Genomic DNA, 24,917 nt, shown 5'->3' with positions numbered 1-24,917 from the left:
AACGGGTCTCATTCCGAAAGTGTTGCATCATATTAGGCCTACCCTTGGCACAAAAAGGGCTCCCCATAGGACATGCATCCGAATTATTTAAATATCTACTAACTCATGTTTTTTTTTCTTCTTTTCTTTTCTTCTTTTTTCTTGAATAAATTACAGCAATTTGACAGACAATCCAATCCTAAATGAGTTTCTTTTCTCCACTATCAGGTATTTTTCACAATAGCTACCCGAAGAAGCCCCATCATCACCAGGTCTCGAAGTAAAGCCTTGAGACAGTCTGTAAACATGAGTTCAGTGCCAGAAACTTCGGAAAGATCTGCTATGGTTACATCACCGGACTTCACAGCATTGGGAGCTCAATTAAGTGAGATGCTTAGCAAGTTCAATGAGTTAAGTGCTGAAATGGCCGCACAAAGACGTGTAATTGATCAGCTGGTTGCTAGCAACAATGGTGGTGGTGTCCCAAACGACCAAGAACCTATCGATAATCACCCACCTGCACAAGACTATCAACCACCCCACACATCCAATACCCAAACACCTTTCTTTCCTTCTTTCGCTAACCCTCTTGAAAATACCTTCACCCGACTAAATTCAGACTTTTCCTATATGCATCCGAATTATGTATTGGTGAACCCAACCAGTAGTCAAATCCCTCAAACCCATCCACAAACCAATCTGAACATTCCCCCCAACCCTCAGGGACCCCACCACCATACTGCAGAGCCTTTTGTACTGGATACTGCATCTCAAGGGAAGGCGGCGATGGAAGAACAACCTACACCCATTGATAAAGATTTGTTAAGAAGGTTGGATCGATTCGATGATTTTATGAGAAAGAATCAAGGATTGAGCAGGCATGGTGGGTTAGATTACGATGAATTGTGTCTTTTCCCGGATATTCAGCTACCATTGGGATTCAAAACCCCTAAATTCAGCAAGTATGATGGAACTGGGAATCCTAAGACGCACCTCAAGATGTTTGCCAACAAGTTAGGTAAACCTGTGGATGATGAGAATTTGCCTATGCGTCTATTCCCAGAAAGTTTGGAGGGAGATGCTCTAGATTGGTATTCAAATTTGAAGTCTGAAGAGGTCAAAACCTGGTTGGATCTATCAACTGCTTTTGTGAAGCAGTATGAATTTAACTGTGAGTTGGCACCAACACGAACCACACTGGAGGGTACGAAAAGAAAGCCGTCGGAAGATCACAAGACCTACGCAAAACGGTGGAGAAAGTTAGCTGCCAAAGTGGAGCCTCCTATGACTGAGGAGGAGATTGTTCGTACTTTCATCAAGGCTCACGATCCACCCTATTTTGAAGAGATCTTTCGCATGACTGGAAGTCCATTTGCTGCTATCATTAACAAATTGGAGGAGTATGATGAATTTGTCAAAGCAGGAAAGATTGTTAATGTGTCTGCATTAAAGTTGCAATTAGATGCTCTACAAAATCAAAGCAACAATGGGAAAAAACCCCCATTCAAGAAGAAAGAAGGAGAAACTGCTTTTATATGGGATCAGGGCCCGTCTTTCAGACCCAGAAACCATCCCACCTATTCTTTTCCTTACCCGTACTACACCAATCCTCAACCAGTCTACCACACCACTACCCAATTCCATCATTCTCGACCAAATCATTTGAATACCTCGCCCTTACCTCCAACTCCACAACCTGTTTTTCAAAATCACTCTCGTCCCATTTACCATTCCAGACCAACCCTGCAAAACAATAACCCTTCTCAAAATCCTTTGCAAACCAGTGGAATTCAAACTCAGAGGCAATTTCGAACCTTCACCAACTTGGGCCGACCTATTGATCAGTTGTATGAGCAATTAAAAGCAGCTGGGAAAATTGGCACTGTTCCTCCCAAAATCTATCCTAGAGGTCCTCCTGCCGGTTATGATCCGCATGTAATCTGTGCTTATCATTCTGGAAGTCCAGGTCATACCACTGGCAATTGTTGGGCTTTAAAACATAAAATTCAGGACATGATTGACTCTGGAGACATCCTTCTCAGAAGAAAGGGAGAGCAGGGACCGAATGTTAGTAAGAATCCTCTTCCTGAGCATGGGAGCACTGTGGGGGTTATCATTGCTGATGAAGATTTTGTCGACCCCAGTCAGTACATTGTAGATGAAACTGAAGTAGTTGGCGTGATGGAGACTGACCATGCGGAGATGAGGAAACTACTGTCTGTTAAAGAGTCCATAACTAAGGATAGTGCTGAGGAAAAATTAAAATCTTTTGTGTTTGAGAAAGAGGAGCCGTTTATGGTAGAAGGAGGGCCTTCCGAGGTTGACAATTCTGAGGTCCCTTTTATTTTGGATCTTCCTTCTTTTGAATGGGATATATCAGAGCCTGCCATTCTCGAATTTCCAGAACAAATGCCTGTCAATAACTTGCAAGAGGTACCATGGAACTACGAGGAGCCCAGTCTGTTAATTGGGGGTAAAGATTGTTTGAAGGAAGATATATCTACTATTACTAGGTCTGGGAAAATTGTGGGAAACTCCGATATTGATGTTCAATCCAGGGCCAAAGTTAAATCTCCGACACCCAAGCCTCGTGTGTCTGAAAATGAAGCTGTAGATTTTCTGAAAATGCTGAAAAGAAGCGAGTACAAAATAGTGGAGCAGTTGGATAGGATGCCTGCTCAGATTTCTTTTATGAATCTTCTCTTGACTTCCGAGCTGCACAGAGAAGCATTGCTCAAAATTCTGAACGAAGCTCAAGTCCCTAAAGATATTCCGGTGGATAAATTTTCTAACATTGTGGGGAATGTACTTGCTGCTAATTATATTACCTTCTCCGATGATGATCTGACTGCAGAAGGGATCGGGCATAACAGAGCTTTGTATATATCGGTCCGTTGCAATGGAAAGCTGTTGCCGAGGGTTTTAGTGGATAATGGGTCAGCGTTGAATATCTGTCCATGGAACACTCTCACCAAGCTTGGATTTCTTGATATTAAACTCCGTCCATCTGCAACTGTGGTTCGAGGATTTGATGGTTCAAGAAGGGAATCTATGGGTGAAGCAGATCTCGTATTGGAGATAGGCCCTGCTCAATTCCAAGTTACTTGCCAAGTCATGGATTTCTCCAGTGTTTACAACATTTTACTTGGAAGACCTTGGATACATGCTTCCAATTCAGTGCCATCTTCTCTGCATCAAATGTTGAGATTTATTGTGAATGATCAGCTCATTACTGTATTTGCTGAGGATGACTGTACCATGATCATTGATGCAAAATTCAAAGGTGAAGACAGAAAAGGGACTCCAATTTCATCTCATCATGTTGCTGACATAGTCTCTGTAGGATGGGCATCTAGGGATAAGTCGTTCACTCAATCAGATTTGCCAGAGGCCAGTATTATGATGGCTAGGGAGATGATCCGAGGCGGATACGAAATAGGAAAAGGTCTTGGGAGGGAATTGCAAGGAATTTTGGAGCCAATAGAGATCCCGACGCAGAAGGATACATTTGGACTGGGATTTCATCCAACTGCTAAGGATAGAAAGGAAATGCAAGCTCGGAAACAAGCCGAAAAGAAGGGCAAGCAAACTGCCTTATATATCCCTCCGCTATATCACATTTTTCCTCGTCCATCGGAGGTGATTATGCCTGAAACGAAGAATCCTGTGGAGGAGATTGAAGTGGACCTGTCTCAGCTATTTGTCGGGGCTACTTGTGAGGAGGAGCCATCAGAGAATGCAGAATTTTTGCCAATTACCGAAGGAGCTATTCAGAACTGGACTGCTGATTATCTTCCCTCTCGAAGGGAATTTCGGTAAATTTAAGGGGATTGTCTTTTGTCTAGATCACATCCAGATAGGACGGTAGTCTGGATCTTTTGTTAAAAGAAATTGCTTTCATCTTTAAACCTTTATTCTTGTTTCAGTTAATATAACTTGCTTTGTTCAAGAAAATTGCTGAAACGAAAATAAAGGTTTGGGTTAAATATGTCTTTAAATAGCAATCATGTCTGTATATTTATCTTTTTGTGAAGTCACGATGCATTTTGAATTTAATGAAATGAAAGGCTTCTCCAGTATTTGCTATTTGTTTATTACTTATGTTCTATTCTATTTTCAGATGGCCACAAATAAAATCCTTTGACCCTTTGGATGTCACCATTTTGGAATTCGATGGCTGCAATCTCGATATCTCTCATGAATTTGAAATCATGCAATCTGAAATTCAAAGCGAGAGCGATATTGAGGAAGAATTTGAGTCTATTTCAAGGGATTTAAAACAGTATGAAGAGAAACCCAAACCCAACTTAGAAGAAACAGAAATCATCAATATTGGCACTAAGACGGAGGTTAAAGAAGTTAAAGTCAGCATTCATTTGAATAGGAAACAAAAGGAGGAAATGACTGAATTCTTAATGTTTTTTCAAGATGTGTTCGCATGGTCATACGATGATATGCTAGGGATCTCTACAGACATAGTGGTTCACAGGTTGCCAACCGATCCAAATTTTTTACCTGTAAAGCAGAAGCCACGTAAATTCAAACCAGAAATGAGTCTCCAAATAAAGGAACAAATCGTGAAGCAGCTCAATGCTAAGATAATCATGGTGTCTCATTATCCCATCTGGTTGTCGAATCCTGTGCCAGTGCCTAAGAAATCTGGGGAGGTGCGAGTATGTGTTGATTACAGAGATCTGAATAAGGCTAGTCCGAAAGACGATTTTCCTTTGCCAAACATTCATATTCTTTTGGACAGTACTGCCGGACACGAAATTAAATCTTTTGGTGATTGTTTTGCTGGGTATCATCAAATTTTAATGGCAGAAGAAGACAGAGAGAAAACCTCTTTTATCACCCCATGGGGAACTTTTTGTTATAGAGTGATGCCTTTCGGGTTGAAGAATGCTGGAGCCACTTATCAGAGGACTATGACTACCTTGTTCCATGACATGATTCACAAAGAGATGGAAGTCTATGTGGATGATATCATAATTAAATCCAAGAAGGTTGAGAACCATCTGGTTGATTTAAAGAAGCTGTTTGAAAGGTTAAGGAAGTATAATTTGAAGTTGAACCCTGCAAAATGTGCTTTTGGAGCTCCGGCTGGTAAGTTATTGGGTTTTATTGTCAGTAAAAAGGGTATAGAGATAGATCCTGCGAAAATAAAAGCAATTCGAGATATGCCCATTCCGAAAAGTCAAAAAGATGTGAAAAGTTTTCTTGGAAAGATCAATTTCATTGGCCGATTCATTGCACAGTTAACCTCTACCTGTGAGCCTTTATTCAAATTGTTGAAAAAGAATGCGCCAATGGATTGGAATGAAGATTGTCAGCAGGCTTTTGATAAGATCAAGAATTATTTGTTAAATCCTCCGGTCTTAGTGCCACCTCAGTCAGGGAGACCTCTGATTATGTATTTGTCTGTTCTTGATGAGGCTGTCGGATGCGTTCTGGGACAGCATGATGAGTCTGGAAGAAAGGAGCAAGCCATCTACTATCTGAGCAAGAAATTTACAGCATATGAGGCCAACTATTCTTTCCTCGAGAGAAGTTGTTGTGCTTTAGCATGGGCAGCTCAGAAGTTGAGACATTATTTGCTCGGTTATACCACTTACTTGATTTCCCGTTCTGATCCTCTGAGATACCTGTTGGAAAAGTCGATGCCCACGGGACGTATGGCTAAGTGGCAAATGATCCTTTCCGAATTCGATATTGTCTTCACAACACAAAAGGCAGTCAAGGGTCAAGTTATAGCAGATCATTTGGCAGAAAATCCAAGAAATGATGATTACCAGCCGTTGCATACCTACTTTCCTGATGAAGAAATTCTGTTCGTTGGAGCAGTTGAGAACATGAGTGAGCAGCATCCTGGATGGAGGTTATTTTTCGATGGTGCATCAAACTCTTTTGGAGCTGGAATTGGAGCAGTGTTAGTGTCGCCTGAAGGGAAACATTATCCTGCTACTGCCAAATTACAGTTTCCTTGTACCAACAACATGGCTGAGTATGAAGCTTGTATTTTTGGATTGAAAATGGCATTGGACATGGAGATCAAGGACCTGATAGCATTCAGTGATTCTGATTTGCTTGTGCACCAGACGCTTAAACAGTGGGTAACTCGGGATTCAAAAATTATGTTGTATCATTGTAACTTGCTTAGTTTGGCCAGCAAATTCAGAAATTTGGAACTCAGACATATTCCCCGCACTCGTAATACCTTTGCTGATGCTTTAGCTACTCTGTCTTCGATGATCCAACATCCAGATGAGTTGGTGATTGAACCTATACAGATTCAACTTCAGAATAGGCCAGCGCATTGTCTGGTTACAGAAAGGGTCACTGATAGTCGCTCCTGGTACAAGGATATTAAGGAATTCATGAAAACGGGATCTTACCCTCCTGATACTGATTCTGTTGCAAAAAGTTTCTTACGCAGAATGTCATCAAGATTCTTCTTGAATGGAGAAGTGCTATACAAGAAAACATCTGATTTGGGCCTTCTGAGATGCATCAATGAAGAGGAAGCCGATTATATGATGAAAGAAGTGCATAGTGGGGTTTGTGGGCCACACATGAATGGGCATCTACTGGCTAAGAAGATCATGAGAACAGGATATTTTTGGCTTACCATGGAGCATGACTGTGTAGATTTTGTTAGAAAGTGTGTCAAGTGTCAAATGCATGGTGATGTTATACGTGCTCCTCCTACAGAATTGCATAGTATGACTGCTCCATGGCCATGTTCGATCTGGGGAATGGATGTGATCGGAACTATTGATCCTCCTGCTTCAAATGGGCATCGATTCATTTTAGTGGCGATTGAATATTTCACCAAGTGGGTTGAGGCCGCGTCCTATAAGCATGTGACTAAGAAGGTGGTGTCGGATTTCTTGAGAAATAATATCATCTGTCGTTTTGGGGTACCAGAAACGTTGATCACTGATAATGCTAAAAACCTCAACAACGATATGGTGGATGGATTATGTGAACAGTTCAAGATCAGACATCGAAATTCTGCCATTTATAGGCCTCAAATGAATGGAGCCGTCGAAGCCGCAAATAAGAACTTGAAAAAGATTATCCGTAAGATGACTGAAGCACACCGGGATTGGCATGAGAAGCTGCCTTATGCACTAATGGCATACAGAACTACCATCAGAACTTCTACTGGTGCAACTCCTTACTCTCTTATGTATGGAATGGAAGCAGTCCTGCCTGCAGAAGTTGAAATTCCTTCCTTGCGCATTCTGATGGAAGCTCAGATAGAAGAAGCTGAATGGGTCAGAAAACGTCAGGAGCAGTTGTCTCTGATTGATGAAAAGAGGTTGAATGCCGTGTGTCATAGACAATGTTATCAGCGACGAATGGCTCGGGCTTACAACAAAAAAGTCAAGCCCCGCTTATTTGAAGTTGGAGATAAGGTTTTGAAACGGATTCTTCCAATGCAAGATGAGTCTAAAGGAAAGTTTGCTCCCAATTGGCAAGGACCATTCATTGTTAAGAAAGTGCTATCCGGAGGAGCGCTTATTCTTATGGAAATGGACGGTCAAGTTTTTCCCCAACCAATCAATGCGGACATGTGCAAAAAGTTTTTCATTTGATTAAAAAAAAAAAAAAAAAATCTTTAAAAATACTGCAAAAGACGGATTTCAGGCATACCTCCTCTCATTTTTCCATTTCGATATTCTACCCCTAATTTTTCTTCTTTCCTTTTGACTTTTCATAACCATTTTTTCTTTTCGCTTGGTTGTCCCTTAAGATCACTAACCCCATACCGGGGCAATTTGTTTCTAAAAAAAAAAAAAAAAAAAAAAAAAAAAAAAAAAAAAAGAGAAAAAAAATAGAAAAAATAGAAAAAAAAATAGAAAAAAAAGAGAGAAAATAGAGATTCTGTCAGAATTAAACTGGGGCAAATTTTATCTCTTTCTCACCCTAGATCGGGGTAAGTTTTGAAAGAATGCTATCTCAAATGATTGCAAACCCATCATATGATCCGCTGTCAAGCATTTCAAGCCTTAACCTCTCCTTTGCTACTCTGTCCGATCCTAATCACAAGAACCAAAATTGCCGAATTTCGTCTTTTGCAGTACTTTGAAAAAAAAAAAAAAAAATTTCAACTAGCAAATGATGTAAATACAAACTTTTCTGAAGCATGTCAGAGAAGATTATCTCACTGATGCTACTCATTATCAGAGTATGACTGCAATGATACAGTTGGGGTTAAAATTGTCTTGTCTATGTCTTTAGGTGAAAACCTGAAAGGGCACCTTCTAAAAAAAAAAAAAAAAAAAAAAAAAAAAGAGAGAAAAAAATAAACAAACAAAAAACAACAAAAAAACAAAAACAAAAAAAAAAAGAAAAAAAAAATGAAAATGAAAAGGGTGGGGGTAACCTTAGTGAAAACCCGAAAGGGCGCTGAGGTAGGGTTTTGGAGTACAGGAGAATCAGCGGCAGAGAAGAAGATGTTGAGGTCTGAAAGCTGGTGACTATGTTGATTTGGGTCTCGTTTATACTGTTGTTCTTTTGCCAACAATGAATTCCAAAATGGATGACTAACGAAAGGGTCAGATGGAACATTTTTCCTCATCAAAGGCCATCCTCTAAATACGAATCCAAATTTTGATCCTTGGGTCTATATTCAAAAACTCAACAATTTTGTTTTACTATTCTATTTGCTATTTCATTTATTTATTATGTATCATTGTTTATTTCATATTAGCATTATTGCATGATGAATACTATTTTTTGTAATTGTTTATGTTTCTCATTTATTGGGTCTCATTCAAAAGACAATCCCCTATAATTTATCCAAAAGGGGTCCTGAGATTGAAGATCTTATGGTAACAAAGTCTGGATGACTGACATTCGACGGTTACAAAGATTCTGAAGAGGTTGTCGACCGGACCTAAAGAAGCAGTTTATCGATATTGAAACTCATGTTTACACGGCTCTCAAGGCAAAGGGATCTCATGGTGGTGGCAGTGTTTTCATCACAGTTGTTTCTTTTCTTTTTGCCTTTTTGCAGGAAAGGTTACGTGGCATAATACTGGCTTAGTTGAGCATGATTCACACTGGGGCAAATGGTAGAAGGATTGAGCTCCAAGTTTTGCTGTACATTTTCGAAGAAAGAAAGGAAACCATGATTCCCTTCCTTTTAAAGTTAAAAAAAAAAAAAAAAAAATCACGTAAGTTGTAAGTCCACCAAGTAAGTTTGTCTTTGATTTATTACAACTTGAACAACATGCATTTTAATCTGTCAGTTTGATAGTATTGGACTTGTGTTTTCATTTCTTTCAGTACTTAATTGGGCTAAAGTCTATCCCACCAATCTGTCAAAAAAAAAAAAAAAAAAAAAAAAAAACCTTCTTGACTATTTAATCTCCTGTTGGAGCGTAATCGCGTCCCTCCGCGCATCTTTTTCTAAAAGACAAATTTAATTTGCTGTTAGTGAGTCTCAGCGTCCACCGCGCACCCTTCTATCCCCCTTCTTGACTATTTAATTTCCTGTTGGAGCGTAATCGCGTCCCTCCGCGCATCTTTTTCTAAAAGACAAATTTAATTTGCTGTTGGTGAGTCTCAGCGTCCACCGCGCACCCTTCTATCCCCCTTCTTGACTATTTAATTTCCTGTTGGAGCGTAATCGCGTCCCTCCGCGCATCTTTTTCTAAAAAAAGACAAATTTAATTTGCTGTTGGTGAGTCTCAACGTCCACCGCGCACCCTTCTATCCCCCTTCTTGACTATTTAATTTCCTGTTGGAGCGTAATCGCGTCCCTCCGCGCATCTTTTTCTAAAAGACAAATTTAATTTGCTGTTGGTGAGTCTCAGCGTCCACGGCGCACCCTTCTATCCCCCTTCTTGACTATTTAATTTCCTGTTGGAGCGTAATCGCGTCCCTCCGCGCATCTTTTTCTAAAAGACAAATTTAATTTGCTGTTGGTGAGTCTCAGCGTCCACCGCGCACCCTTCTATCCCCCTTCTTGACTATTTAATTTCCTGTTGGAGCGTAATCGCGTCCCTCCGCGCATCTTTTTCTAAAAAAAGACAAATTTAATTTGCTGTTGGTGAGTCTCAGCGTCCACCGCGCACCCTTCTATCCCCCTTCTTGACTATTTAATCTCCTGTTGGAGCGTAATCGCGTCCCTCCGCGCATCTTTTTCTAAAAGACAAATTTAATTTGCTGTTGGTGAGTCTCAGCGTCCACCGCGCACCCTTCTATCCCCCTTCTTGACTATTTAATTTCCTGTTGGAGCGTAATCGCGTCCCTCCGCGCATCTTTTTCTAAAAAAACAAATTTAATTTGCTGTTGGTGAGTCTCAGCGTCCACCGCGCACCCTTCTATCCCCCTTCTTGGAGCGTAATCGCGTCCCTCCGCGCATCTTTTTCTAGTTATGATAAGTTACTTTTCTTGACTGTTTTAGTTAATAATTGTGCTTTCTCATTCATTTTGTGTTTCATGTTTAGAAGTTCTAAGAAGCTCAAACTTTTTCAACTTTGCAAAGATCGCAGTTGGTCAATGCACTTGTTTTATTGTGGTTCACTTGGATTCGAACTACGTTTGACCTGATTCCCATGGTGGGATACGTAGGCAACTCTACATGAGTTCGGTCACATGTTTTGCAATTTCATTACATCTTTTGTTCACTAATTTCAGCCGAGTGTTACTTTTCTTTATTTTAGCTCAGGTGCGGTTAGAAGAGACAGGTAAGCAATTTGGTGTCTACGTCTTTGTCTTGAGTTTCTTTGAAACTCTAGACAAAGAGGGGCAAGCTGTAGACACCAAATTTTTGTCAAATTTTGTGTTTTTTCGAATATTTTCTATTTGATGAGCAATTTATTTTCTTGCATTTTTAAGTATATTTTTGTCTCATTTTTGCAGATTAAAAAAAAAAAAAAAAAAAAAAAAAAAAGAAAACACAACTAAACCCATTTGACAAAATCCCTTGGTTCTCTCCTGATTCTCGGGGGGACTGACAAAAAAGGGGGAACGGCGCTTTGGGGCTCAAAATATGTACTCTTTCGGCTCTGCCAACACTCAACATTTTGCAGAGGAGAAAACAGACAAAAAAAAAAACTACTTTGGCTACAAAATTTCCTCACTCGGCTCTCTCTAAAAAGTCGGACAGGCCAACTCACACAAAGACTCCACTCTTCCTCCCCAAAAATACATCCCTCGGCTCTCTCTAGTTTCAGGAGACAAAAAAAAGACAAGCCACAAAAAGAAAAAAAAAAAAAAGCACTCCAATCCCTCTGGACTCACTTGGCAGAGGCAGAGAAAAAGAAACGCACGAGAGAGGAGGAAGGGAAGCTCTCGGAATTTTGCAGCCTGACCCCTCACTCTCCCTCTCTCGGACTTGGGCGGAGGAAACAAACAGAACAGAAAAAAAATCTTCCCCAACTCCTCTCGGTTCCATCTCAACCTCCCACACACCTACATTGAGGTATTTTTTTTAGTTTTTGTCTAGCACATTAAATCAATGCTTCATTGTTTAGTTTTCTTTCATTTCTGCTGGCTGCCTCGTATTGTTGTTGTTGCATTGCTGAAAATTGGGAAATGGCATGAACTAGATGAAGGAAAAGGAAATGATGTCTGTGAATGCATATTAATTGTTTGAAAAAATGCCAAAAAGATTTTTAGGGACTGTTTTGCCTTAATGTAGTCTTTTGTTATTGTTTTCTGGTTAGTTAAAATCATAGTTGTATTATAGAGGTTATAAGGAGTATTGTAATATATTTTTTATGATTTTTGGTGAAAGATTTGGGTGTTTTAAAAAATAAAAACTGGACTGTATTTTGATTTTTTGGCCACTTTCGGCTCATTTTTTGTAAAAACTAAATCCGGAAATGGAATCTACGCGAAAAATGGAGTGGGGAGGTGCATTTTGAGAAATTTTGGCCACCGGAGAAGTCGCCGGAGGTGGTGGCGGCCACCATGGCCGCCAACTGGAGTGAGCTTCGGATGGCCAGAGGAGAAGAAGAAACGAATGGGGAAGAAAGAAAAGAAAGAAAAAGAGAAGAAAGAAAAGAAAAGGAAAGGAAATTGGGCTGATGTTTATTTTTTGGTTGGGCCAAGAGTTAGTTTTGGTTGGGTTTTGGAGTTGGGTTCTGGTTTATTTTTTTTTGGGTTTTCCGTTGGGCTAAGAGGTTGGAGCCCATGTATTTTGGCTGGGTTTGAGGGATAAAAGGACAGGCTGGCCTGTGTGTTTTAGCTTGGGTTTTCAGTTGGGCTTAGGTAGGTTTGGCCCAAGTAAAATAAAAGAGCGGCCCGATGCCCTTGTTCTTGCCCAGATCTGGTTACGATTTGCACTTTGGCCCCTGGTCTTTGGAGTAGTTTTATTGTGGCTCAGAACATTTTAAATTCCTTTCACCTAGGTCCTTAAATTAATTGCATTTTGGTCCCTGAATTTTATCTTTCATTTAATTTTGACCCTTAAACTTTGGAAAAATATAACTTCTGTCCCTAAAAGTTTTCAATCTTTGCAATTCAGTCCCTGATGAATTTTGACTCTCTTTATTATGATTGTTTCTTTTCTTTAATAACTAATTATGTTATTTTTGAACATATTCAACTTGCAATTTTTAGATGTTCTTAAATTTCTTTGCGTTTGACATGTTAATGTGAATTTAGTATTTTAACATTATTATTATTTTCAATTAAAGTGGTGCCATGATTCTTTTGTTCATTGTGAGTATAAATAGGACAATTTGACTCCATTTAGTCACCACTTCAAACGGGAGGTACCCCTATTTTATTATTTCAATGTCAATTACGTGCTCTTATGTGCTCCTATTTGTTCCTATGTGTTTATATATTTTTATATGCTTTATTTACTTGATTTAAATATTCATTCAAATTTTCTTATATATGTTTTAGTTAATTTTTATAATGATTCAAGAGGCATTTAAATACCTCAAAAATGTAATAGATAGGATAATTAGATTTGTTTTATTATATTTTTCCCTTCTAGATTGTAGTTAGGCGCCCCCGATGTAATAAATAGGTTGCGTGTTTATGTGGCTTATGTGTTATGTGTTTTGTCCGCTTTTCTTAGGATTTTGGCATCTAGATATTATGTTTACGTGTTATGTGCTACGTGCTCTTATGTGTTTATTTGTTTTAATTTATGTTTTATTTGTTTCGCTATGAATTGTTGATGCATGACGTCACCACACTAGTCCAACGCTAGTTGTAGTTTCTCCCTCCGCTTACTTGCTAGTCCAACGCTAGCAAGGATTTTTAGAAATGGGCTAGTCCAACGCTAGACCCTTTAGGTCATTTTGCGCTAGATTCATCATTGTATGCTATTCACCACATTTTCATGCATATTTTCATTTTTAGGATCTTTTCTCATTTGCATGATATTCCCTATTTTATTATCCCCTACCCGCTATAGGTGCTAATCATGTCATTTAGAATTGCATCCCATTTAAGCTAGTTCATTTGCTTGTTCATGTTAGGATAATTATTTTTCAAACATGGGAAATGGGTGATTATAACTTTCTAGTTTAAATGCCCTATTAATCCATGTATAAGAAAATTATGTCACGAATTTTTTTTTTTTGCCTCCCGTACCCTTTATGTTGCATTCCCTTTTTCTTTGATCACTTATATCTATGTATATAATTTAATTTCCTTTCTTTACTTTTAATTTCATCATTTGCATACTCGTGACACCTTCAAGGATTCATTTTGGCCTTCGCAATAAATGTGATTGGTTCAATTAAACCCTTGGATGAACATTTTGTCCCTTTCGATATTTTATTTTTGCATTCATGTAGAAAACATTCAAATATGATAAAATTAAGGGTTAGATTAGGAAAATTTTGGGCTAAACCTCGCAACTAGCTTAGACTAGGTGGAAAGGGTGCCTTAGGTTTGAGTTAATCGAACCTTTGCCTTCCCTTTCTTCAACCGTGACTCCCGAATCCATTTTCTTTTGTTTTTCAAAGACCTGGAGTTGTCGAAAAGGGTTTTATTTTATTTTATTTAAATACACTTTTTGGGTGACTTGGTACACCCAAACTCGATACCAAGTGGCGACTCCTAATTTTCTTCAAAACCCTTTTTGACTAAATCTTGGACCCAAATCGTCGCATTTTTCAAAGTCCCATTCTAGGTCCTTTTTTCATTTATTATTAATAAATCATCTTTCTTTATAAACACTTTCTTTTTCATCGCGAAAAATGGGGCGCGACATGAGGTATACTAAAACGACACACATTGTTTCTCCAAAATAATTTTTAAATGAACCTTCCTATGATTGAACTAATTGGCTCAACTTTTATCCACTTGGTTGAGCAGTCCATGCTGAATTAATTGGATCCAAATTGTGTTTGACTAGTTGAGATATGGCCAACTCTTCTGCAATAAAATCTTCCAATGCTTGGGCCATGATTGCAGTTCAATGCTGGTACATAATGTCATGCTTTGCCAGTTATACCACCTATTGAGTCATCCTTCCTGATACTTCTGGCTTGGTGAGGATCTGATGCAATGGTTGATCCGTCACCACCACTATGCTATGGGCTTGAAAGTAAGGTCTTAACTTCCTTGTAGTGTGCACTAAGGCTAACACAAGTTTTTCTATTGTAGAATATCTTATCTCAGCCTCTTGTAAAACTCAGCTCACATAGTAGATTGGCTTTTGAACTCTCTACACCTCCCTAATTAAAATAGCATTAATAGCTTCATCACATAGATAAATATATGAACCGAACCTCCCCAATATTTTTCAATTTCTCAAAGGCTTGCTATCACTCTTCGTTCCACTCAAAATTTGGACCTTTCTTAAGGACCTTAAAAAAGGGTCATCCTTGAATTGCTGATCTAGACAAGAATTTGTTCAAAACTATTATCTGTCTTATGAGTCTTTGAACCTCTTTAATAGTCTTTGGAAGTGACATCTCTATGATTGCACTTAGCTTGTTTGAATTCGCCCAAATTTTGTCTTTGGATACCATGTATCCTAGGAATTTTACTGACCTAACCCCAAAAGTGCATTTTTTAGGGTTCAATCTCATCTTGTTTTATTTCAAAATAGTAAAGATTTCCCACAAGTCAAGGATGAGTTGTTCGATAGTTTCACTTTTAATGAGCATGTCATCCACATATATTTCCATATTTCGACCTATCTGTGATTTGAACAGCTTGTTTACTAGACTCTTATTGGTTGCTGTAGCATTTTCTAATTCGAAAGGCATTGTTGTGTAATAATATGCTCCCACTTCTATTATAGAGGAAGTTTTCTTCTTGTCCTCCTCCATAGCTATCTAATAGTACCTTTTGAAAGTATCTAAGAAACAAAAAAAATTTCAAATCCCACAGTTGAATCTATTAACCTATCAATGTGAGGCAATGGATGACAATCTTTTGGACAAGATTTGTTGATGTTAGTGAAGTCCACGTACATTCTCCATGCCTTTTCATCCTTCTTGACTAGAACCAGATTGACCAACCAGCTCAAGTAGTAGACTTCCATGGCAATTCAAGCTCCAAGAGCTTCTTTATCTCTTGGCTAATGGTCTTATTTCTTTTTGTGGCAAAGTTTCTCTTTTTCTGCTCAATTGGCTTGATGTTTGGATTCCCATTAAGTTTGTGGACTACCAGTTCGGTCAATATTGAAGTTGATTTTGACACTTACCTAAGTTTTCATGATTAACAAACAAAATGATGATTTGGACTAATGCTTTTGCATGAGAAATGATTTAGAACAGAAATCAAGAAAGGTTGAAAGACAATAATGTTTGTCGGACGGAAGGATCGGAGGCAAGGCGCAGCATTGGACATCTAACAATCAAAGAGTACTTACCAAACACAACCTCTTAGATGCAGAATAAAATTATATGACATCCAAAAGATAGAACAGAATATCGAACACATTGATCAGACACTCATCTTCTCTATCGATTGTTCGATACAATTGAAGGTAGAACTCAAACATTCTGGTTGTATCGAATGCAAGGCTATTAGACACAACACTAAAGGATTGGTCATTCAAAAGAAATAATAAAAGATCATTTAAAACTATCGAACACTTGTATCAGACTACGACCCAAGGATCAGACGTTTGACCGGCCTAAGAGGTAGTTTCTACAGCATTGAATGCTGGACCGTTGAAACCCATTTTAACATCAACTCTCACCACTTATATAAGGAGTAATGGCTAGAACTTGTAATAACTTTTGCCTACATTGAATGCAAGCCTTTAAGAGTGATTTTAGTTAGGAAATACTTCACTCTTTTTCCCTTCTTGTAGTTCTTTGTACCTTGTATAGCTTTTCAATTGTGACTGAGCATTCAATTTGTAGCTTTGTGAGAATTGATTTGGACAAGTTGTAAAACTCTTTAGTTCAACCAAAGGCAGTTTGGGGTGAGCAAGAAGTGCACATTCCATTGTACAACATTGGTTTGCTTCACAAATTGAAGAAGTTCAATAGCATATTCAACTCCAAGTTTGTGTCAAAGTTTGAGAGTTTATTTGGTTTGCTTAATTCTTTTCTATTTCCTATTGCTACTTATCAACTTGTTTAAGTGACTTTAAATTGCTTTATCTTGTTCAAATTTCTTAATTATTGCTTGAGAAACTTATGTGATTACTTATGCAACTTGGTAAATTTAAATTAAATTAAAATTTGTGTAATTTTTGTGGTGACCCCACTTCCCCCTAAGGTGAACCAGAGGGTTGGCGGGCCATCTGCCTAGCTCTCGCCAGGACTCACGCAAGCAAGCTAGCAAAAATCCTTCCGAAGTATAACCTAATCTATTACAACATCGTTTCCCTCCAAATAGGCCGGTTTCTAGAATCACATTAACTTCAGAGATAACGGTTCCTTAAGATAGCCAATGTCGATTCTTAAAATATCTTCCCGAATACAACCCAAGAAACAAAAAAAAAACAATTCAAATACATCCTTACAAGCCAAGTAACAAATTCATACAAGCCACATACAAATCCAGGGTTTACACTTTTCCAACTTCAAGTGGCAACCCGAAACCAAAGCTACATTGTTTAATTCAAACTACATGCTTAAAGTACAAGTAGATCTCAAGTCTTCCTCAGTTGTCAGAACCTGTAAAAGAAAACCACAACGTGGGATGAGCTACACAGCCCAGTGAGGTTCCAAGACGCTCTAACAGTTCAAATAGGTCAGGTAAGTTGTGCACATCATATGCATGATTCGGGGTTACACAATGGCATGTTACCATGAGGTGATAATCATTACATGGGTAATTGCTACCTTCAAAACACATGTAGAACTAGTACTTTTGGAATGAATGGCCATATAAATACATTTTCATAAATTTTCAGTCAAACAAATAGTGGCTCGTCCGACTAGAAGAACATTACAAGGATTGCTTCATCTCAGAGGTTAATGCTCATGAGGAGTCTTACCCGAGAATGCCAACTAGGAGAGCAATAATATTATTAATAGTAAAGCAAGCACGAAAGGATACGGTGTTCCAGTGGAACTTTGTCGGTCATCTGCACCTTATAACTCCCGGATCCCCACGGTTGACTGGCCATCACCTTATCCCTCCAGTGGTAATACTCGAGTATACCGAAACGGTTGTCCAGGGTTCCAACCTACCCGACCGAGCCCAGTCCTGGCTCGAGTAGGTCAGTAACCGAGGCGGGGCCCAAGTTCAGCTTATAGCTTACAACATGCACAGGTAACAAAATAATTCGACAAAAGTAAAATTCATCATTTGAATAGGTCGAGGAAGATAAAGTACACACTCGCCTAACAATGATGGACAACTTCATATGAGCATATAATTTATGATAATCAAATAATCAGTAACCACATAGATTAGAAAACGGTAAGTAAACACGGTTAACGGTAAACGATAAACGGTAAACGGTAAACGGTGGTAATTACGGTTAATTGGTAGACATATGTCATTTTAATAGGCCGCCATTGGCCGTTTTGCACTTTTACCACGTAAGAGTCGAGGAGATTCACTCCAACGACGCAACCACATTTAGATTCACAGATTCATTAGAAAATATTTCACACACTTCACCACTCGAACGGCTAGTGTGATAAAGTACACACTGCGCACTTCGATGGATCGGAACTTATTTCCCAAATTGTCACATAACGAGTCACAAGAGCACTTTAACCAAATAAGCATAAAATAAGCAGGCTAAGCACATATTGAGTTTACAAGATTATTTGATAGGGTTAATCATTTAACCAATTCATGTCGATATGCAATGCATATATATATTTCTTAAATAGGCACGAGTATGGTAAATACTTAACGATCATGAAATGAGCATGTCCTAGACTTACTCAATTACGTATTCCTATATGGAACACTCACCTAGTCAAACAAGGGCAATAGGTTCAATTTGAAGTTCAAGTGTCCTCTGTCGGATCCTCTTAAAGGTTCTCGCGTGCGCCTGAACGAATAGTAATAGTCTATCATTTACAATTCCTACTATTGTTGAAAATCGTGTCATAGTACAAACTTAGGAAAAATCTCGTGAACAAGTCTTAATTATCCTAAATCTAAATTCTCAAGCGGGGTTTCAAGGTACAAGAGAAATTAAGTCTACATCATGAAATTCAAGGATAAGACATTTGAATATTATCGAAGGAATAAGGAGTACTTGAAAAACTCCATTTCCTTGGAATACGGAAAATTTCAGTTTTGATGCAATACTTTGAAAAATCGTAGCTCACCTTTTACATGTCAAAGATTGGAAAACTTGGTACCGTTGGAAACTTCCTTCAAAATGCTAAAAGTTCCTAGAATACACTTTTTCATGATTCTAAATGGAAGATAGTCAAAATGGGCTCAAAGTTACTGTTTTGGTTCATAAGGCAGATTTAAGTTAGTTTTTGGCCAACTTTGGAAATTCGGAAAAATTCACTTGTTTGGAAATAGCTTTTGAAATTTGCAACTCTATTAGTGTTGTAATTCAAGAGTATAACAAAACAAACGGAATGAGGAACGGAGTTTTGAGCACCAAGATACGGTAGCTCAAAGTTACTAAAATTTTCTTGTTAAACAAGGGTTTTCCAAAATCAAGTCTCGAACTTTGGTAATTTATTTGACCCATGAATCGGTCTCGGAATAACACCATAATTAGCAGTATAATACTACCATATAAGGGTTGTTCCTCTACCAAATTTCATGGAAAAATAACTTCGGAAAGGTGGTCAATCAAACACCTAAAATTTCGCAAATACTAAGACAAAACTGCCTTGAACCTTTTGTTTTTCCATTTCAGACATTTGGTCAAAGAAACATTCCTCCAAACCTGGTTCATTTGTTTAGGCAAAACTTAAAGAACGTTCATGGTGCATTTGGTAAGTGTTTAGCATCAAAATATTCAGTTAGCAAGTCTTTGCCAAACCTTGCATCAAATCTGTCTAAAAAAATCAGGGTTTTCAAGGACAGAGTAGGTTTCATATTTTGATCACAGATCACTCAAATTAACTCAGAATTTGGCATGGTTTAAGGCGTTGGAAAATACATTCATAGAGCTATAATTTCACAGAAGAAATCATTTTGAAATTCGGAACACAACTAGCTCGAATTTGAGTCACAAGTTGCAGCCTCAGCATTTTGTTCTTGTAAAGCAGAGAAACAGAACAGCCGACTTAAAATAGTTGGTTTGGCTCACATACATGGAACCAGAAAGTGAATTTTATATCGTCGGAAAGGTTGGAATGTCTAGTTTCAAATGCCGCTGACGGCACTCGATTTCGACATCGGAGTTCAAAATTATGGCCGAAATACGAAAGCTGGTCAGAGCATTTCGGGAATAGTTCCAGATTTACTAGCTTTGTTAAATCGATTTATTTGACCAACCAAACCTCAATATTTTTCAATGAAACTTTGTACACCATATATTCAACATATCAACATGATATACAAGTCATGAAACTCTCAAAATTTTGCAAAAAGGGTTGCGATTAAAACAGGGCAAATCTGAACATTTTTTTTGAACGATGCATCTTTTGGAGTCTAGACTAGCTAGGTATCATTAATCTACCTATTTAAACACTAAACTAGCATTATATCCATCATCAATCCAAGGGTGGGAGTTCATAGAGCCCACCATCAAAATTTTCCGACATGAAATAAAATAAATAACATGTAATTTTGGCAAATAATTCCACCACAATAAATCTGTCATCGGCTAAACAGAATTTCCAGCAGCTAATTGGTCATAACCCAACTTTTTACTCGGCTAAAACATGATATTAAGTACTCAATTTCAGCATGCAAATACTTGACTAGCTAATCAGATCATCCAAGTCATTGTAGGAATTCATAGAGCCCACTCACCAAGTTTCCATTAAAACTCAAAAGAGCTACCATCGGCTAAGCTGGAAAAAAAATTGCAGCAGCTATGTTTCAACATTTTTGGTCAATTCATCCAACGGATCAAGTACTTTACAACTGAATATCTTACAAGACTTAAGACACATATATTTCATGAATTAACTTATCTTAACCAATTAACACTTCCAGTTCACAATTAAGTTCAAACAACAATCATAAACCTCAAAATTTCCAGGTTCAAACTCACGTTAGTTCACAAAATTTTCCAGCAGCTTGGGTGTTCTTAATTCAGCTTTTCCTCGGCTAAATCAAAGTGTTAAGGCTCAAATTCAACATGTCATCACTTAACTAGTTAATTAACATATCTAGCTCAAGAATTAAGTTCGATTAACAACTACCAATTTTCCCCAAAATCCAGAAATTTTCCCAGTTAGCCTCGATTGATCATGCATGAAACAGATTTTCTGTTTTCGTTTTGTTTTCTTGGTTAGCCGAGTTAATCATCCTCATTCCAGCCTCAATTGTCATGTTGTTAGCTAGATAAACATGGATATCAACTCAGATTATCACATTTAATTACATTAGACTGCATTTCAACATTTCCAGCTCACGGTAATTCCATTTCATCAAACAGATTTTTCTCAAACTTCTGATTTCAACATCCGATCGAATAACTCTACATGCAAGGCCATAATCTTCCTATTTTCACTTAGCTAATCACCATGCATGCTCAGATGATCTCAGGGAAACAAAATTAAAGCTGCAACTCCTCATCCATTCTCGGCAGAACCAAATGCTACCGAAACAAATTTTTCCTAAGTTTTGATTTCATCATCCGACTGCACAATCAACATGCATGTCCATAGACAGTTCAATCTACCACTAATCAACTTATTCTAGTTCAGTAATTACCTAACAATGAAGGTTATACGCACGGCAGAAAGCTGAAGTTTCTCCCCTCTTGATTCACACGTGACTGGATGTGATGTTCTTGGTTGCAGAGGTTGCAGTAGTTGCGGCTGGAATTGATGGAAATGGTGATGATTAGCAGCTGGGTGAGGTTTAGAAAATGCAGAGGAAACTCACGCACGGCCTCTCCCTCTCTTCCCTCGAGCTCACGGACAGAAACAGGAAAGATTGCAGCTCGCGATTCCTTTCTGGTTCCAGCCTCTGGTCCGAAAGGAAATGGAAGCTCTCACACATTCACTTCCGGTCGATGTTTACGAGGTGAAGGATGAAGTGTGGTCTGAGATGAATGGTTGCAGAGGATATGGAGTTGCGGTAGTGGTTTGTGATTTAGAAATGAAGTAGAAAATATGGTGCCGCGGTTTTGGAGAAGGAAGAAAGAATGGTTTACGGTTTTGGAGCAGAGGTTGCGTATCGAATTGGATAAAATGTGATTGGCCGATAGTTGTGGTGATTAAATTGTTGTCAGAGGTTTCGTTTGGTTTGCATGGAAATGTAAGGGCATTTTAGTCTTTTCACTTTGCTCCCCAACCTCAACTTAATTTCTCAAATCCAACTTAATTCTAAAAATTATCCCCAAGCGTGATTTAAACGCCTAATTATACCCTAATACACCTAAACCATTTTTATCGAATAATTATCGATTAAACTTGAATATTGAGATTCCTAGTAATTCTTATATTATTTAGCGATTAAATTAATTATTAGAATTTCCAATTATTATTTCTCAAGGAATAGAGTTAGTCTAACTCGAAATTTATCGATTTAGTAATGTAAAGTCAAGTGAAATAATAATCAAATCCAAGAATGTCAATTTGCACATAAAAATTATTTTTACGCACTTATTGTGAAAACAAAGAAAGATAAGAATATATTTATCGAATTTTTCACACCTTAATTATGTTTAGTATACTTGTATCATGTTTATCTAAAATTTATAGGCTTTGTCTCATAGTGAACATTCTTATTAGTGTTTAACGTTATTCACTAATTTAGAATTAGTTATAGAAATTCAAGAAATTTTATATACTTAATCTACTCAGGTAACATTAATTTTCAACATTAAGAAAACTAAGTATTTTAGTATTTTATTTTAAGGCGATAAATTAATCTAACTCAAGAAATATTAATTTAATATAGCAAAACGGAATAATTCAATATTGGCACAATTATATTATTTATTACTTAAAAATTATCTCTACACTTTTATTTCAAAACAATTAATTACCATTCTAGAATTCGAAGAAATTAATGATTAGATCAATGAAATAGTTTACCATCGAAATATGAAGTTAATGTAACAAAACCACGAAGTTTAGTAGTTTAGCACAATTCTTTTATTTTGTATATAACGTTTAATTCTACATACTTATTTAGAAACAATTTGACTTCGTGCTAAAATTTATTAAAGAATTAAAATGCAAATAAAATATGCACTGATATTTATGTCTATTTTTCAGGGTTCTCACATCCTCCCCTCCTTAAGAGAATTTCGTCCTCGAAATTCATACCTTCTGAAATCTCGGATAACCTTGAACCATGTGATGTGATCATGTCAGGTGTTCGTTCAGACGCCACTGGTCGGTTCCTCCTTCCATTGACTTGTCGAGGGACAGTTCCATTTCCCTGTTGAGTAGTGGTTTCTCGTGGATACCTCCTTGGACAGTCATGAACTTTATGACTAGTACTCCCACATCCCATACACTTTCGTCCCTTTAGCCAACAGTTTACTTCAGTGTGATTCGTCCTTCCACAATATCCACAAATTGGACGAGGTGTTGTGACCTGACTTGTTTGCGAGGTTTTCTTTGATCGTGTCTGTCCTACTGAAGTCTCTCGCGACATAGTTCCTTTTGGTTCCTTTATCCTGAGTGGTGCAGGAAGTAACAGTCCTACCCCATCCACTTCTTTTCTAACTTTGGGTGGTGGTCCATTTTCTCCTAGTGTACTGTCAGATGCATCTCTTTTCCTTGCTTGAAAAGCTCTCAGTTGAGATTTTGTGATTTCTACCCTTTGCGCTTTTTCGAGAGCGTCGCTCAATGTTTCAACCTGTACTGCGGCAAGGGCATCTTGGATTTCCAAATCTAATCCTTGGATAAATCGTCTTATTCTCTTCCTTTCAGTAGCCACCAATTCTGGGGCATACGTAGATAACTTCGTAAAGCGTGTTTCATACTCAGCTACACTTAAAGTTCCTTGACGAAGCTTTATGAAATCATCTTCTCTCTTTTCTTGGACTAGTGGTGGAAGAAATTTTCCATTAAATTCTAGGACAAAGTTCATCCAAGTTCTCGGAGTTTGTTCCCTTTCCCACTTATTTCTTATAACGTTCCACCATGCTCGAGCCGGTCCTTCAAGTTGGAACACAGCGAAATTTACTTCTCTCTCCTCGGAATAATCTAGTGCATCAAATATATTCCTTATATTTTCCAACCAATTCTCAGCTATATCGGGGTTTGGACCTCCAGAAAATTTAGGAGGGAAAAACTTTTGAAATCTCTCTAAAGCCCTATCCTCTCCTATTTCTTGGTTTCCCCGTCCAACACTTTGACCTTGTTGAGCTACTAAAAGCTCTAGTATATCCGTCATGCGGTGTAGAACTTGTCCCATTTGGTCATTTCCTCTCCCAGCACTGGGCTCGGCATTTTGGTCAATATCGGATCCATTATCTACTCTTTCATTTCGGGGTTGTCTAGGTTGACGTCCCTTTCGTCGTCTCCCAGCTTCCATTCTCACAACTAGTCTCTACAATTATGTGAAAATGACTCACTAAACTAAAAATTATCTATGCACACGTATTTTTAACAATTTTCAAAATGAGCAATAAAACTATATCCACAGATAACATTTTCACAAATAGCACATTAACAGTTAACATAGAAGTTAAACTAGTCTCAATTAGGTTGCATACTATTACAAAATTAGAGCTAATCAAGTCATAATACAAGTTGAAATCAGAGGTCATTTATCCAAAGTTTAAAAATCTTTAGCAAGCCAACCAATAACTAAAGTGCATTTATCTCTAAGAATAACCAACCTTGGGATTTCTAGTTAAAGCCTCAAGTACCATTTTCAATCTCAGGGAATATGTACAACTGACTCACTTAAGCGTCAAGTGGGAACCAAGTCAATTCGCACTAGGACTGGCCATCTCCAGATGCAAATCAACTCAATCACCACCATTCCTCAAAGAAAATTTCACAAAATGTCTCAATCAAGCAATCGATCTAAGATTCACATTCAATTTCATATATATACTTACGAAGATTACAAGCCTAGAGGATACCTCGAATCTTACAATTTACCCAGTCAAATTCGATCTTATAGATATCAGCTAGTACCAATGTTCAAAAACTCAACTATCACTTTTCAAATCAATTCTCACACGATTCTCTTCAGTTTCTTACCATATAAGAAACCCTATTGTGTAAACCCACTTAAAAACAAACACTTCAATATTACTAAATAAATCATCAAGTATTAAGATCACATTCCACTACTAAACAATCAAACTCCACAGTCTGGCATCTTATGCTTAAAGTCTAAGATACACTACAAAGATCTAGAGCCTAAGCTCTGATACCACCTGTGGTGACCCCACTTCCCCCTAAGGTGAACCAGAGGGTTGGCGGGCCATCTGCCTAGCTCTCGCCAGGACTCACGCAAGCAAG

General features: G+C 38.0%; 2 protein-coding genes across 2 annotated transcripts; one reads left to right on the top strand and one right to left on the bottom strand.

The window, feature by feature from the left end:
- The first annotated feature begins 285 nt into the window (after nt 1-285).
- On the top strand, nt 286-7,580 carry LOC113735728 (uncharacterized). The gene is made up of 2 exons (XM_072083021.1): nt 286-3,794; nt 4,100-7,580. The coding sequence occupies exons 1-2, from the start codon at nt 286-288 to the stop codon at nt 7,578-7,580; spliced, it is 6,990 nt and encodes a 2,329-aa protein (XP_071939122.1).
- Nucleotides 7,581-16,707: 9,127 nt separating this feature from the next.
- Nucleotides 16,708-24,784, bottom strand: LOC113734853 (uncharacterized). The gene is made up of 2 exons (XM_072082500.1): nt 21,193-24,784; nt 16,708-18,385 (listed from the first exon to the last, which is right to left on the bottom strand). Exon 1 carries the CDS (start codon nt 23,974-23,976, stop codon nt 22,696-22,698), a length of 1,281 nt encoding a protein of 426 aa, XP_071938601.1. The 5' UTR covers nt 23,977-24,784; the 3' UTR covers nt 16,708-18,385; nt 21,193-22,695.
- Nucleotides 24,785-24,917: the final 133 nt, after the last annotated feature.

Source organism: Coffea arabica, chromosome 3c (genome assembly GCF_036785885.1).
Source record: "Coffea arabica cultivar ET-39 chromosome 3c, Coffea Arabica ET-39 HiFi, whole genome shotgun sequence".
NCBI classification, from domain to species: Eukaryota; Viridiplantae; Streptophyta; class Magnoliopsida; order Gentianales; family Rubiaceae; genus Coffea; species Coffea arabica.
This window is presented reverse-complemented; position numbering and strand designations above follow the sequence as displayed.